A 14,833-nucleotide genomic window follows, 5' to 3' on the forward strand; every position below is an offset into this window, starting at 1 on the left:
AGAGGTCCACCCCGCCACCTAATGTACAGCAGAGCGATACCCACTTTCCCGCTTTTTTCATTTGTTATTATCATGACACTTTTTAAAACTACTGGAAAATTTTTACTTTTGACCATCCAATGTATCGATTTTCACTTTGCTATCAGAAAATATATAGTTGAAGAAAATTCAAGCATTTTACTATCCTAAAAAGTTGTGACACTCAATGACAGACATAAATAAAAATACAAAAAAAAAAAAAAAACACACACACCATTGTAAAATCAAAACATTCTATCGCTCCATTCATAATCTAAAATTTTAATTTTCATAACCTTTATTGTTGAAGCATTTATAAAATAATAAAATATATAAATATTATATATAATTAAAACTTTAAGTTTTTGATATTAATGAATAAAGTAATTATTTTTTTTTTACTCACCCATTTTCATTAAACAGCTTCTCGTTCCCTAGTAGTTTCACATGATATGCCTTCCTTAACAATGGATTTCCTGAGTGTCCTAACCTAACCTAAACCTAACCCTGAGTGTCCTTTAATTTTCAGAATAAATGATTTTGCAGGAGCATCACAAACAAAAGTATCAATTGTTACCTTTTTCAAAATATTATTTAAATCAATACCCCAAGTTCTTTACTTTCAGATACAAAATCCACTAAAAAATCATCACTATTTTTTGGTTTTGAATTTCCATGATAGATACTTACAGGAAAAACAGTTTTTGGCATACCTATGATATAAGCCAAAATAGGCCACAATTCAGTATTGCTGCTTTTAGCCAAAGGCAAACCATCAATCCCAACAGCAATTTTAATTTCAGATAATTTTGGTGATGCATATCTTAAATTTCCTGCTTTTAATCCCAAATGAGAATATTGTCCTGGGTCAACACTTCGCACATTTAATTTATTTGAACAAGGAGTATTTAATAGTGTATACTTTTTCATTACTTTTAATAATTTATCTATAGTATAATGTGAAACATTACACTGAACTGCCCAACCACTTAAATCATCCTTAAATTAATTTATAATATCTGTAGTTGAATAATTAATTATTTGGTTGCTTATTGATTCGTTTTGAGATGTCGAAGATGTATTAATTACAGCATGAGTAAAATTAAAATTTTGATTATTATGTAAGAACTGAGTAAATGTAGACAATTCATTATCTGTATTACAAAATGGCATATGAAGAGATTCATTAGTAGAAGTATTATTTTCATCCATCATTATTCATTACATTTGTCACAGTTTCGGTATTTGAAGAAACATTATAGGTCATGTTTCATTCTTGTTGCACCTTACACTGTTTAGTTCGATCACTTTTAATCATTTTGACTGTATGAGATGCCTATATAATTTTTGAAGGTACCTTATATAACATAGATCCTTATGTCTACATTAAACTATTCAATTTTAATTAGGTATTAGGTAAATATAGGTAACAGTTTTATTGAGATATTTCTTCAACTGATTTTAAATAATTTAATCATAGGTAGGTAGCCAAATAATGTACATATTATCAATGATTATTACATACTTATTAAAATTATTTAAATATACATTTTTTTAGACACATAAGGGGTCATATGAAATATCTACATATAAAATATTAATTGTAATATTATACTTACGATTAGAAATTCACTGTTCAGGTGGGTACTGCTTAATTTACTGAACTACTGAATTACTGATATACTGAACTGGACCATAAATGGCCGTAGCCTGGGCAAACAAAGTTCGAATAGCATGAAATTCCACAACTGTCAACGTAATACATCCATACATCTCCCCACTAAATTCCAAATTGAAGTCGCAGAAATATCCCAAACCAGTAATTTCTGCTGAACTGTTCTCAAACTCGTAATACTTCACCAAAAAATATGAAACTTTGTACACGGCATCGGATGTACCGTACTTAGACATCGTGAAAATTTATAGTACCTACCGCGAAAACTCATCCAGTTACGACACAGTTCAGTAATTTCCGCTGAACTGCTCTTAAACTCGTAATACTTCACCAAAAAATATGAAACTTGGTACACGGCATCGGATATACCGTACTTCACTCAGAACAAAAACGAGTTTTAGTTTTAATTATTGGGTATCATTAATTTGTAACACTAAAATTTGTTTATAAGTAATTATAAATTTCATAAAAACCAAGGGAATATAATTAATTTAAGTATATTTACTTTGTTTATATTATAAAAATAATCCATTAAATTAATGTTAACTAATCAATTATATAATAATTAATTTATTAAAATAATTACATTGAAGTATTTAAATCATAATCATTCACAACCTTTTTATAATTAAATCAATGATATTACGACAATTTTTTACGACATATTTTCATTGTTTTTGTTCTTTTATTAGTTAATTAAACCTATGCTAGATCAGATTAAAACTAATGATAAAAATCCTCAAATTTCATTACTTTAATTATTTTAATTTACTTGATTTAATGAATAAATATCATTAATTTAATTTTTTTAAATTAACAGCTTATCGTCATATTTATTATTAGATATTAGATGATATTTTACTTGAAATTAATAAAAATATTACATAATACTTTTGTGAAAAAATAATAAAATAAAATGTTATAATATAATACATCAGTCAAATAAAAATATAATAATAATTAAATAAGCATCTAATACTTTGTGAAAAATAATAAAATAAATAAATTGAATAAAATGTTATAATATAATACATTATTCGAATAAAAATATAATAATAATAATTATAAAATATGCATTCAGATTAAGTTTTATTAATTGTTATAATCTATACTATTATATAAAATTGTAAGGGTTTTTCTTAGACCGCGCTAACCGAGAAAACTACTGAACCGATTTGGTTGAAATTTTTTTTGGCTGAAACCCGACACTCCGCTGAAGGTTATAGTAACACTTTTGTCAATAAAAAAAAAGTATAAAGTTCATACAAAATCAAAAACAGAATCAAAGTAGTGGCGCCCTCTTTCGGCCAAAAAATATACTAAATATTTTTAGTTGTTACGGTTCTATAGGTTTGTATATTATAATATTACTATTTTTTATAGCCGACCCGGCCACGCGTTGCTGTGGCTAAAGTTTTTGTAATATTACATTATAGTAAACAATCTAAGAGAACATCAGTCACTGGCATCAGCACACTGGCATAATTTGTACTTAGTTTTTTTACCTTTTTTTCTTACCCAAATTTTGAGTAAGTGGCCAATTCATTATCATGCCGAGAGCGCAAAGAGCACGCATTAGCAGAAGAACTGCCAATGCATCTCGAATGTATAACAGAAGGCAACAAAATAACACACCAGAACGTTCTCAAACACGTGCTCAGGAGCAACGTAACGCTTTGAGTATGAAATCAGCGTTTAATTATCAATCCGAGATTGATTATTTAAATATTAAAGTGCTTCAAATTGGACGAATGACTATATTATGTCCTAAGTGCCATGCAAAAAAATGGAAAGATGAAACCCATGGACTTTGCTGCGCTGACGGTAAAGTTGTTTTACACCAATTTGAGGATCTTCCAGACCTAATTAAAAGTTTAATTGATAATTCTCCCCTCTATCAAAACATTTCTTTTATAATTCTAGACGGTATAACACTCTGTTTCAAATGACATCGTTTGGAGCAAACGAAATAGCTGAAAGGAACTTCATGCCTACTTTTAAAATTCAGGGTCAAGTGCATCATTTAATAGGTAGTTTACTACCCGAAATTAGAAATAATGCTAAATTTTTACAAATATATTTTATGTCAGAGTCGGATCAAATATCTATTCGAACATGATTACAAAACATTATTCAGCCAATTCGCCGAAGATATGTTTACAAAAATGATTTCTGAAAGACTACACTTTATTCGTAACCATCAAAAACAACTACGTGCGTATGATTATGTTCACCTCCGAGATGATGTTAACAATGATGCAAATATTAATGCTAATAACGTGGGGCAACAAGTAATTCTTCCCTCCTTTTTTACTGGCTCTCCACGTTACATGCATGAAAAAAATCAGGATGCCATGACTTATGTTCGTAAATTTGGCCATCCAGATTTATTTATTACTTACACATGCAACCCGGAATGGCCGGAAATAAAAAATGAATTATTTCAAGACCAAAAGTCGTTTGATAGACACGATATAATCTCTAGAGTTTTTCATCTCAAACTAAAAAATTGTATGCATGTATTAAAAAATAAATGTATTTTCGGATATGTAAATTGTTATGTTTACAGTGTTGAATGGCAAAAACGAGGTTTGCCACACTGCCACATTCTTTTGTGGTTACAAACGAAAATTCAGCCAGATGAAATTGATAAAATTATTTCTGCCGAGATACCAAACAAAGACAGAGATCCTATACTTTATGAAATAGTTTGCAAGAATATGATTCATGGCCCATACGGCGAGTTAAATATTAGATCGCCATGTATGAATATTGGAAAATGTAGTAAGAAATACCCTCACAAATTGGTCAAGGATACTCAAACTGGAGATGATGGTTATCCGACTTACCGACGGAGATCACCAGATGATGGAGGTTATACTGCAATATTAAAAGTTCGTGGTAAAACAGAAATCGTGGTTGACAACCGTTGGGTTGTACCGTATTGTCAAGTGCTATCTAGGTGCTTTAATGCGCATATTAACGTAGAATACTGTCATACGGTTAAAGCGATAAAATACATATGTAAATATATTAATAAAGGATCAGATAGAGCTACTTTTTCTGTTAATCGTGAAAACGATGAGATTACAAATTTTTTGAATGGTCGATACATATGTACTTCTGAAGCGTTTTGGAGAATTTTCAATTTTGAAATCTATGATAGAGATCCGACAGTTCAGCACTTGGCTGTTCATCTAGAAAATAAATGGACAGCGTGTTTTCTTTAATGATAATAATCTTCATCAAGTTATTGAAAATCCAAGAAAAACGACACTAACTGCATTTTTTGAACTGTGTTCACATGATGATTTTGCGAAAACACTGTTCTATCATGAATTTCCTTCTTATTACACCTGGGATAATAGCAGAGGCTGGTTAAAGAGAAGACGGGGAAAAGATGTTCCAGGTTGGCCAGGAATAAAAATGGACACTGCCATTGGTAGAATTTACACGATTCACCCAAATCAAAGTGAGTGCTTCCATATAAGATTGTTACTAAATTATGTACAAGGTCCTACTTCATTTGAAAGCTTGAAGGCCTTTGATGGAGTCATTCACGCGACTTTTAAAGCTTCCTGTTTTGCTCTTGGGCTTTTAGAAAATGACGAGCAATGGAAAAATACTCTAGCGGAGGCAACTCTTTCAGAAAGTCCTTCAAAATTAAGAGAATTATTCGCAATAATCATAGTTTTCTGCCAACAAACCAAAAAATCGTTGCGAAATAATATTATAGAAGCCGTGATTCTTACAGGGCCAGCGAAAGGAGAAATTGCATTTATTCCAAGAATTCCCATGATTCCCTCTGACTTGCCGTTTTCTTTCAAACGGCTTCAATTCCCGTTTAAAGTTTCTTTTGCCATTACCATAAACAAAGCACAAGGTCAAACATTCAAGTACGTTGGCGTAGATCTTCGTACAGAATGCTTTTCACCTAACCTAATGGGCAATTATACGTGGCATTTTCTCGAACTGGAGACCCGAATCATCTTATGATTTTAATTTCAACAGGAAATATAACAAAAAACATCATATACTCAGAAGTCTTATAAAATTCATATTTTAATTCTTTTTTTTCTTTAATAAATTTTAATAAATCTTTAATAAATTTTCTTTAATAAATCTTTATCAACCATAAATTATTTCTTTTTTATCAGTATTTATTTTTATCATTTATAACGCTACAAACCGTTTTTTATATTTACTAGCCGATCACAATAAACAATAATATTTGAATAAAAAATTCTACATATCATGGTCCGAAGGCAAAATAAACAACCAATCACGGGCGAAGCTGTGACGGGTCGGCTATTATGTATAAAAATATACTGATAGCATCATCAGATGAAATTAATTTAACACACAATATGAACTATGGACCATAAAAGAGAATTTTTAACGGGCTACGAAGTGCACGGGTTCAGCTAGTTATATGATATTTGTTTGACAAACTTGTAACGACATATTTTATTATTTTTATAGTCTTCAATTAAAGCTTCATTTCGTCGTTGCCGTTCCACATTTTTTGTGTCACGAGGTGTTTTTAAAATGTTAATACTTTTAATTTATATATATATATCTGTTTGAACTTCATTTATAAGTACAGCTAACCACCTCATTATGGGTGGAGTATGTTTATAAAAGCATTGATTGAAAAAAGAGTGGAACGACTCGCATGAATTTGTAGTTCTAGCCAAACTTGCCGACGCAGCAGCCCAATATTGAGGTGGAAATATACTTTCTTCATTTATGAAATTGTCAGTTAAGTAATCAGAGTATTTTTTTAATCGTTCATCATCAGGACAGTCTGACATAAAATCATTTACAAAACATTCCGATACTTCATGTGGGTCTAAAAATAATAATCTAAAAGTGTGTCTAATCCTCCATTGTCCTATTTCAGATGACATATTTTAATAATCTACGGATAATCCAAATTTTTGCACACTTCGCCACCAAGCTTGAGTCAAATGAAATCTATAACCCACTATTTCAACGTTAGGCCAAACAATATCTACAGCTTTGTGAATTGCCATTTCAAAGTCTATTGTGACCCATTTTGGAGAAAATTGTATATTAAATTGATTTAACAGACTATTTATTTTATTAAAAGTATATACATAAGTTTCATAACTTTTGTTTAAGAATAAACAAAAAATTATAGGAATATAATGACCATTTTTAAGTATATGAATGGTAAACATTTGTGTAAAAAATCGAGGACAAAATTTAAATGTACCATCCATATTGTATCTATTTCAGATAGTAACTTTAACTGAAATCGCGATTAAAGCTTTTTTGGTGAAATCGGCCCTTACTATCCTTCCATTTGGTCGCAGATATTTGATTGTCACACCTTGTGAACTCCTCCCAAACACCTCTTTGGAATTTTTTGTCTTGACTAAAATGCACGTTTCTTTATCTATTTGAAATTATTGTGCCTGTAGCCATTAGTCCCTCACTAAACAACCGATCCAATAATGATACTGTTGTAAAGTACCGGTCGAAAAATAAAACTGATCCCTGCGGAATACTTTGAGACAAATGAAGTACGACTGCCGGTCCTAGCCCCAACGATTTGTCTCGGAATGGCGTATCGACACCTTGATAAATTTCGAAATCAATTACTTTCCCTTTTGACGTAATAATTACGAAATTTTTTAAGCCAGTGGGTCGTGGTTTGTTTTTAACATATTGTCTGCTTGGACATCGACCAGTAAACGGAATCATTTGCTCATCTACCGAGTAACAGTCAACTAAACGGGGAATATTTCTACACGCATTACGAGCTTGATCAATTATTGATTGAACTTTCCAAAATCGGTTATTATTACCAGCCGGACGATTATTAATATCGAAATAGTGCAAACTAGAGCGCAATTTCAAAAATCTGTCCCTCGTAATAACTTGTGAAATAGGACCAAAACCCATGCCTCTACTATCCCAATACATTTTTAATTGAGGGTACTTAAACACACTCATCATAGCATGGACACCGTACACAATTTGTATTTCATTTGCAGTAGTTTTCAGTTCTTTTCCCGTTTTGCTCATTACATACATATTTGTATACAATGCTGCTTCCTCAAAATGTTTATCAGGAAGATATGTTTTGACATAATCAAATGGAGTTCTGATGTTAATCGGTGAATAAGGCCCAAAATTATTACCTGATAACGGTTTTCCAATAAATGATTTTTGAGTCCAACCAGTATTCAGAATGGTCGCATTTGGTAATGGATTCTGGTCTATTTGTTGTTGTAAGGGGATAATGATGAAAGCGTTTGATTTTCGCCTGAAGTAGAGACAACAGGTACGTTTTCGGTTACAATGTCTTCTTCGCCCGAATCCGAAAAATCAGATGCGCCAATTATTTGAACTTTCTGGGGATGCCAGGTACGGTCAGCATCTGAGTCGTCACTTCCATAATCTATCCGGTTGCATTATCTAAAATCAAGCGTTTCTCATTCAGCTGCTGAAGTCATAAAAGGATTCTCAATCACATCGGATAATTATCAAGCTGCTTACAATGAATTAGTCAAACAATATGAGAATAATGCATTAACCATTCAAGTGCATATTCGAGCATTATTGAACTCCCCAAAGGTGCATACTAATTCTGCTGCTGAATTGAAAAAATTACATTACCACATTAATTCCCACGTACGATCTCTCACGGCTCTGAAGCAGCCTGTGATCCACTGGGATGCCTGGTTGATAACAATTATCTGTTGTCATCTAGACTCTACTACAGCTGGCGAGTGGCAGTTATTACAGGCAAGTAAGGAGCTCCTATCCAAGCGCATAGCTGCTTATGAAGTGGGTTGCATTTCATCGAAATCTGATCAAAAACAAACCAGTGGAAGACAAACTAACTATGTAACCAAAAAACATGATGCCAAGGCATTTTTTGCAAAAAAATTTGAAGCTCATTCTAAAAAGTGTGTGTTATGTGCAGCGCCACATAAAGTTTATGCCTGCAACCAATTCAAACAACTGTCAGTGCCTGAGCGCAGGGATGTTGTATCTAAATTCAAACTGTGTTTTAACTGTTTGAATGTTGGACATCAATTTGAAACTTGTTATTACCCTGGATGTCCAAGGTGCGGAAAGAAACATAATTCAAAACTTCATGTTGACCCAAACTGAGATGCAGATAACCAGTCAAACTAATGCAGTATGCCATGCAACGACTAGTAATAAACATCCACTTAACACTATGTCTACTGTAATGCTTGCCACTGCTGCAGTATATGTTCATAATGCTGATGGACAACCTCAACGGTGTAGAGCAATTTTGGATGCTGGATATCAACTCAACTTTATAACATCTTCTTGTGCTCAACGCTTACGTTTAAAGAAAACAAATGTTTCATTGGCAATATCTGGTGTTGGTACCATGTCCACTTCCACTATACGTTTAATGCCATGCACTATATCATCATATTGTCAAGATTACCACTCTTCAGTTGAATTTCATTCATTGCCATCCATAACTGAAAGACTCCCGTGTCAAGTGTTCGGCCTTGATCAATTAAACATACCTGATAATATCAAAGATAACCTAGCTGATCCTCAACTTAATGTACCAGGCGTTGTGGACATATTGTTTGGTGCTGAGGTTTTTTATGATATTTTCTTAGGTGAACGTCTGCAGTTGTCGAAGCACATTAGTACACACAATACAAAGCTTGGTTGGATACTTGTTGGTAAATTATTTGAGAAGTCACTAAATAATTCAAGGGTTACAATGCTATCCACCCCAGTATCCACAACATCTGCACTAAGTCTATTTACTTCAAGTACAAATGCTCAATTCATCGAAGAAGCTCAAGCAGAAGAGCACTTTTCATCAACTGTCAAACGCAATGAATGTGGACGTTTTGTTGTAAGGTTACCAGCCAATGATAAGCTCAATTCCCTTGGTGATTCTCGGCAAATGGCAGAAAAGAGATTTTACAATTTAGAAAGGAGATTTGACAAAGATGAACAATTGGCCAAACAATATAACATATTCATTTCTGAGTACTTAAATCAGAACCATATGGACTGGCAACCACTACAACAGATGGACCAAAGTATTATTTACCACATCATCCAGTATTCAAGGCTAATAGCACAACCACAAAGCTTCGGGTAGTATTTGATGGACTGCAAGCACCAAGTCTGGCATATCACTCAATGATATTCTTTTAAAAGGACCAAAAGTACAGTCTGACATATTCCATATCCTTCTGCGATTTCGCATTCACCAGGTAGCTATTACAGCGGATGTTGAAAAAATGTACCGTCAAGTGGTAGTGGCACCAGAGGACAGGGACCTCCAGCTAATTCTTTATCGGAAAAGTCCTACTGAGAAGTTACAAGAATACAGACTATGTACTGTAACATATGGCACGAAATCAGCATCGTATTTGGCTACTCGTTGTCTAGCTGAGATAGGAAAATGCACAGACGATCCCAAATTAAGTCGAGTAATCACTCAAGACTTTTATGTTGATGATCTCCTGAGTGGCGGAGTATCTGAAGACGAATGTTTTCAAATCTATAGTTTGCTGTTGACGATTTTCAATCCAGCTGGATTTTCACTTCGTAAATGGTGCTCCAATTCAGTCAATCTTATCAGCCAAATACCCACAGCATGCAATGACCCAACTTTTGTATTAAAAGTCAATGAAGACGACATGATTACAGCTTTAGGCCTTACGTGGCAGCCCATTACTGATCAATTTCGTTTTACGTTCAAGCATTGGTCACCGCCGCCAAACATGACAAAGCGTACATTGTTATCTGACATCAACTCAGTCTATGACCCCATTGGCCTTATATCACCTGTACTCATCCTTGGAAAAATTTTCATTCAACAATTATGGGGAATGAAAATGAACTGGGACGACATTCTCCCAACTGAATTGCAATCTCGTTGGATAAACTTCTACAATTCACTTCAGTCTCTGCATGAATTAGCCATACCACGTAAAGTTGTCGGTACTGCGGAATCAAAGATCACCATTCATGGATTTTGTGACGCATCACAGGAAGCCTTTGGTGCATGCATTTACTTGCATTCCACCAGTCCCAATGGTCAAGTACAAGTACTTATCTTGGCATCCAAATCTCGTGTGGCTCCAATGAAGGCTACTACCATTCCTAGACTTGAACTGTGTGGTGCAGTATTGCTGGCTGAACTGTTGCTTGAAGTAAAAAATGAACTCAATTGCTTAGGCATGCAATTTAATACAAACGATGTTCTGCTATGGACTGATTCATCAATTGCTTTGGCTTGGTTAAAAAATGAAGTTCCCTTGCAATCATATGTAGCAAACAGAGTAGCTCGAATATCAGACATTACAACTTATATACAATGGCGCCATGTTGGTTCCAAGGATAATCCTGCTGATTTAATTACCAGAGGCACTCACCCATCTACTCTGCCATCCTTGTCAATATGGTGGAATGGCCCATCTTGGTTGCTTTCGGGTAGTGACTCATGGCCTTGTATTCCAGTGCTACCATCAGAAATCCCTGAAGTTCGTCCAGTAAAATTATTACTCACTATATCTCAGTCGTCCAATTCTTGGTTACTGGAAAAGTATTCGAGTTACATGCAACTTATACGCATAACAGCTCTAGTCCAAAGATTTGTACACAATTGCAAATTACAGAAACACATGAATCAACGTGTGACAGGTGCATTGAGTATACTTGACCTCAAGGTCTCCCGAGAATTTTGGATTTGCAAAATTCAGTCTGAAGCTTATCCCTTGGAGCTAAAAGCTTTTTCTTCAATCTTACCCATTCACCGGTCTAGCTGTTTATTGAAGCTTAATCCATTCATTGATAGCAATGGTATTTTACGTGTAGGGGGTCGATTAGCTTATGCACCAATAAGTGATGACTCGAAATTTCCAATTGTTTTGCCACCGTCATCAACATTCACAAAATTGTTATTCAAATATGAACACTTAAGATTATTGCATGTTGGTCCACAAGCACTGCTTGCACATATTCAAATAAATTATTGGCCCATCCGTGGACGAACTCTTGCCAGTCGTACCATTCATCAATGCATTCAATGTTTCCGAACCAATCCAAGATCAATAACACCATTCATGGCCCCACTACCTCGTCAACGAATCACTATTGAAAGACCGTTTTCTCAATGTGGAGTGGATTTCTGCGGCCCAATAATGATTCGTAGTGGCATTCATCGTGTGAAGAGCGAAAAGGCGTATATTTCTGTATTTGTGTGCTTGGTCACACGCGCAATTCATTTGGAGCTAGTTTTCTCTTTGACTGCCGATGCATTTTTAGCTACGCTAACCAGATTCATGTCTCGCCGTGGACAGTGCAAAAACCTGTTCAGTGATAACGGCACAAATTGTATTGGTACGAATCGCAAACTTATGGCTCAATTCCAGGAAATTGCCAAGACTCATAAAACTTCATTGTTTCTTACTGAAAAATCAATTCAATGGCATTTCATTCCACCCTCAGCACCTCATTTTGGGGGTCTATGGGAAGCTGCGGTTAAGTCTTCAAAACAGCTCCTGACCAAGATTTCATTAAATGCAACATTTACATTTGAAGAAGCAACTACGTTATTGTGCGGAATAGAGGGAGTATTAAATTCTAGACCCATGACTCCATTATCTAAGATCCATCAGGCTGTCAAGCTTTAACACCCGCTCACTTCCTGATTGGTGGAATTATCACCCTACCACCTGATTCAGATCTATCAGCTGTTCCAATGTCCAGACTTAAAAGATTTGAAATGGTACAGTCTTGTATTCAGCAATTTTGGAGGAGATGGTCCAGGGAATACCTTCCCCAATTGCAATGTAGAGGTCGTTGGATAAAGGTAACCCAAAATATTAAGATGGGTGATCTATGCCTTCTTCGACAAGAAAATCTTCCTCCTACAAAGTGGGCATTAGTCAGAGTTCAGGAAGTTCACCCTGGTCCTGATGGTACTGTTAGAGTAGTCACATTGCGCAATTCCTCCGAAAATGTATTCAAACGTCCAGTTGTCAAACTGTCATTGCTTCCAACCGAAGAAGATGATAGCGAAGAGAAAGCTGATTCATCTGTATAATGTTCATGCGTTTTTATTTGCATTTATAGGAAACTGCTGTAAAATATTATTAGTTTATTGATTTATTAATTTTCTTAAAGACTAAAGTATACGTATTATCATTGAATCGCGTCATCATGCCGGGTTGTTGTTCTTATGGTTGTCATAACCGGAGTGAAAATGGATTTAAAATGAATATTTTCCCTAGAAATAAAGTGTCGTACGTTATGGGCTGTTAGAGTCAAGAGGGATAATTGGACTCCGACAGATAATTCATACCTTTGTGAAGTAAATAATGAATTCTCCATAGTCTAGATAATAACTAATAAGGTTAGGTTAACTATTAAATAGGTTTTTTAACCCGTCGTTGGTGACGCTAATATTTTGACATCGTTAGTGACGTGTTAGCGTTTTGCTCACATATTAAATAAGACCATCTTGAGTGAAGTAAAAACTGTTTTGTTACTTTATTTATAAATATTAATGCTTTGTATGCTTCTAACAAATAATATAACTCAAAATACTTAAATTTTAAAAACTTTTAGGTACTGAAATATCCTCAAAAAAAACATATTTTTCACTCTTAAGAATAGAAGATGAAAAATCATACATGAACTATTTGAGAATGGATTCGGATATGTTCAACGAAATTTTAAGTTAAATAACTCCAGCTATTGCCCGAATGGATACTGTAATGAGACAATGTATAAAACCACCAGAAAGGTTACAACTTATAAGTTATAATATTATACTTTATTCGACTATTATTATTATACTTTAACTTATATCTGGCTTAATTATATTACTAATATCATAGGCATAACTAGGGAAATTGTTCTCGGAGAGAGGAAGGGGAGGCTAGGATTGAATTAGCAGCACAGACCCTGATAAGGGTATATATTATTTGTATTATAAAATTCACATTGTACTTACATCATCAGTACCAGCACCGCTCTTTGATGAGGTCTTTACTTTATTGTGTTCTACTCCAAATTGAGTTTTTAATGCTGCAATTTTTACCTTCACTTCTTGCCATGTTGTGTTAGGCCTGTATGGCTGTAGTGTTAACGTAATATCCTCCAAGGCTTTTTGTCGAATATGCTTATTGTGGTATACTGGATGTTTTGTATCATATAAACAATTATTTTGGCTATACATTTCAATTAGTGTAGATATTGATTGGTTGGACCAAGGCGATCCTATTTTTGGTGCCATATTTAATTTTATTTATTTATTTTACTATTTTATAACTTATTTCATGGTGATAATTTATAATTTATAATTTGTATATTGTGTTGATCTCGAGTGTGATAATGATTTTGATTGATAACATGTCTGTATTCTGATTGGCTGACAATATTTCTATGCCGGTAAATAGTGTGGAAAATAGGACATGTTCTATTACCAAAAATTGTATAGTAGCTAGTATGATTCCTTTAACTAGTATACAATATTATAAATCACACGGACCTAAAAACTAGTATACAAGCTATCACACTAGAGATAGCACAGTAACTAGTATCGTGTGAAACGGGCTTTAAACTCAACAAACTATTTTCATTAGCACTTTCTTCTGTGTTGCGGTTAGTTGTGAATACCGATGATGAGTGTTTTCCCAGTATATACCATCTTAATCTTAGTATGCAAAAAATGAATACAATATTATTATTTTTAATTTTGTAACATAGGTACACAATATCAAATCAGAATTAATTAGGTAATAATAATTTTTTTTTTTATTTTACAGATATGAATAGCACACAATAGCAGATCAATACTTACAAGTCTATTAGTCTATTAATTATTAGTAATTTCTACATAAATAGAAGTTAAAAATCTAATATAAAACAGCGGCGAATCAATATAAGCTATAAGCATAAGAAAAAGAGAAGAAGAAGGTATTTTTATTAACAAACAGATTAATGTACTACTTACCGATACTTAAAGTCTAAAGGATTTGGATGGTCATTTGACCCACCCATTCCTCTTATAAAACTAAAAAAATTCTCTAGTACATCCTGGTTTACATGGCGTGTAATTATATACTGTCCTTTGTAATTTTGTTG

The 14,833-nt window shown here is 33.7% G+C and overlaps 5 protein-coding genes and 1 pseudogene across 5 annotated transcripts; 5 read left to right on the plus strand and 1 right to left on the minus strand.

Annotated features, from left to right (window-relative positions):
• Positions 1-4,268, plus strand: part of LOC149060951 (uncharacterized) — a 289,350-nt pseudogene extending 285,082 nt beyond the window's left edge.
• Positions 4,269-4,413: 145 nt separating this feature from the next.
• LOC149060966 (uncharacterized) lies at positions 4,414-4,923 on the plus strand. The gene has a single exon (XM_089230787.1). It carries the CDS (start codon positions 4,414-4,416, stop codon positions 4,921-4,923), a length of 510 nt encoding a protein of 169 aa, XP_089086913.1.
• A 3,159-nt stretch (positions 4,924-8,082) lies between these two features.
• On the plus strand, positions 8,083-8,842 carry LOC107168605 (uncharacterized). Its single transcript, XM_089230789.1, has 2 exons — positions 8,083-8,089; positions 8,166-8,842. The coding sequence occupies exons 1-2, from the start codon at positions 8,083-8,085 to the stop codon at positions 8,840-8,842; spliced, it is 684 nt and encodes a 227-aa protein (XP_089086915.1).
• Position 8,843: 1 nt separating this feature from the next.
• On the plus strand, positions 8,844-9,833 carry LOC149060967 (uncharacterized). Its single transcript, XM_089230790.1, has one exon. The coding sequence runs from the start codon at positions 8,844-8,846 to the stop codon at positions 9,831-9,833; it is 990 nt and encodes a 329-aa protein (XP_089086916.1).
• Positions 9,834-9,975: 142 nt separating this feature from the next.
• On the plus strand, positions 9,976-12,375 carry LOC107168604 (uncharacterized). The gene has a single exon (XM_015518079.2). It carries the CDS (start codon positions 9,976-9,978, stop codon positions 12,373-12,375), a length of 2,400 nt encoding a protein of 799 aa, XP_015373565.2.
• Positions 12,376-13,664: 1,289 nt separating this feature from the next.
• On the minus strand, positions 13,665-14,371 carry LOC149060968 (uncharacterized). The gene has a single exon (XM_089218143.1). It carries the CDS (start codon positions 13,980-13,982, stop codon positions 13,686-13,688), a length of 297 nt encoding a protein of 98 aa, XP_089074269.1. The 5' UTR covers positions 13,983-14,371; the 3' UTR covers positions 13,665-13,685.
• Between the last annotated feature and the right edge of the window lie 462 nt (positions 14,372-14,833).

This window comes from Diuraphis noxia, unplaced genomic scaffold (assembly GCF_037042655.1).
Source record: "Diuraphis noxia isolate RWA-SAM2 unplaced genomic scaffold, SU_Dnox_SAM2 contig0001, whole genome shotgun sequence".
NCBI classification, from domain to species: domain Eukaryota; kingdom Metazoa; phylum Arthropoda; class Insecta; order Hemiptera; family Aphididae; genus Diuraphis; species Diuraphis noxia.

Coding starts and splice junctions, on each gene's coding strand:
- LOC149060966 (XM_089230787.1), top strand. CDS start 4,414: ATGATTCATGGCCCATACGGCGAGTTAAATATTAGATCGCCATGTATG.
- LOC149060967 (XM_089230790.1), top strand. CDS start 8,844: ATGCAGATAACCAGTCAAACTAATGCAGTATGCCATGCAACGACTAGT.
- LOC107168604 (XM_015518079.2), top strand. CDS start 9,976: ATGTACCGTCAAGTGGTAGTGGCACCAGAGGACAGGGACCTCCAGCTA.
- LOC149060968 (XM_089218143.1), bottom strand. CDS start 13,982: ATGGCACCAAAAATAGGATCGCCTTGGTCCAACCAATCAATATCTACA.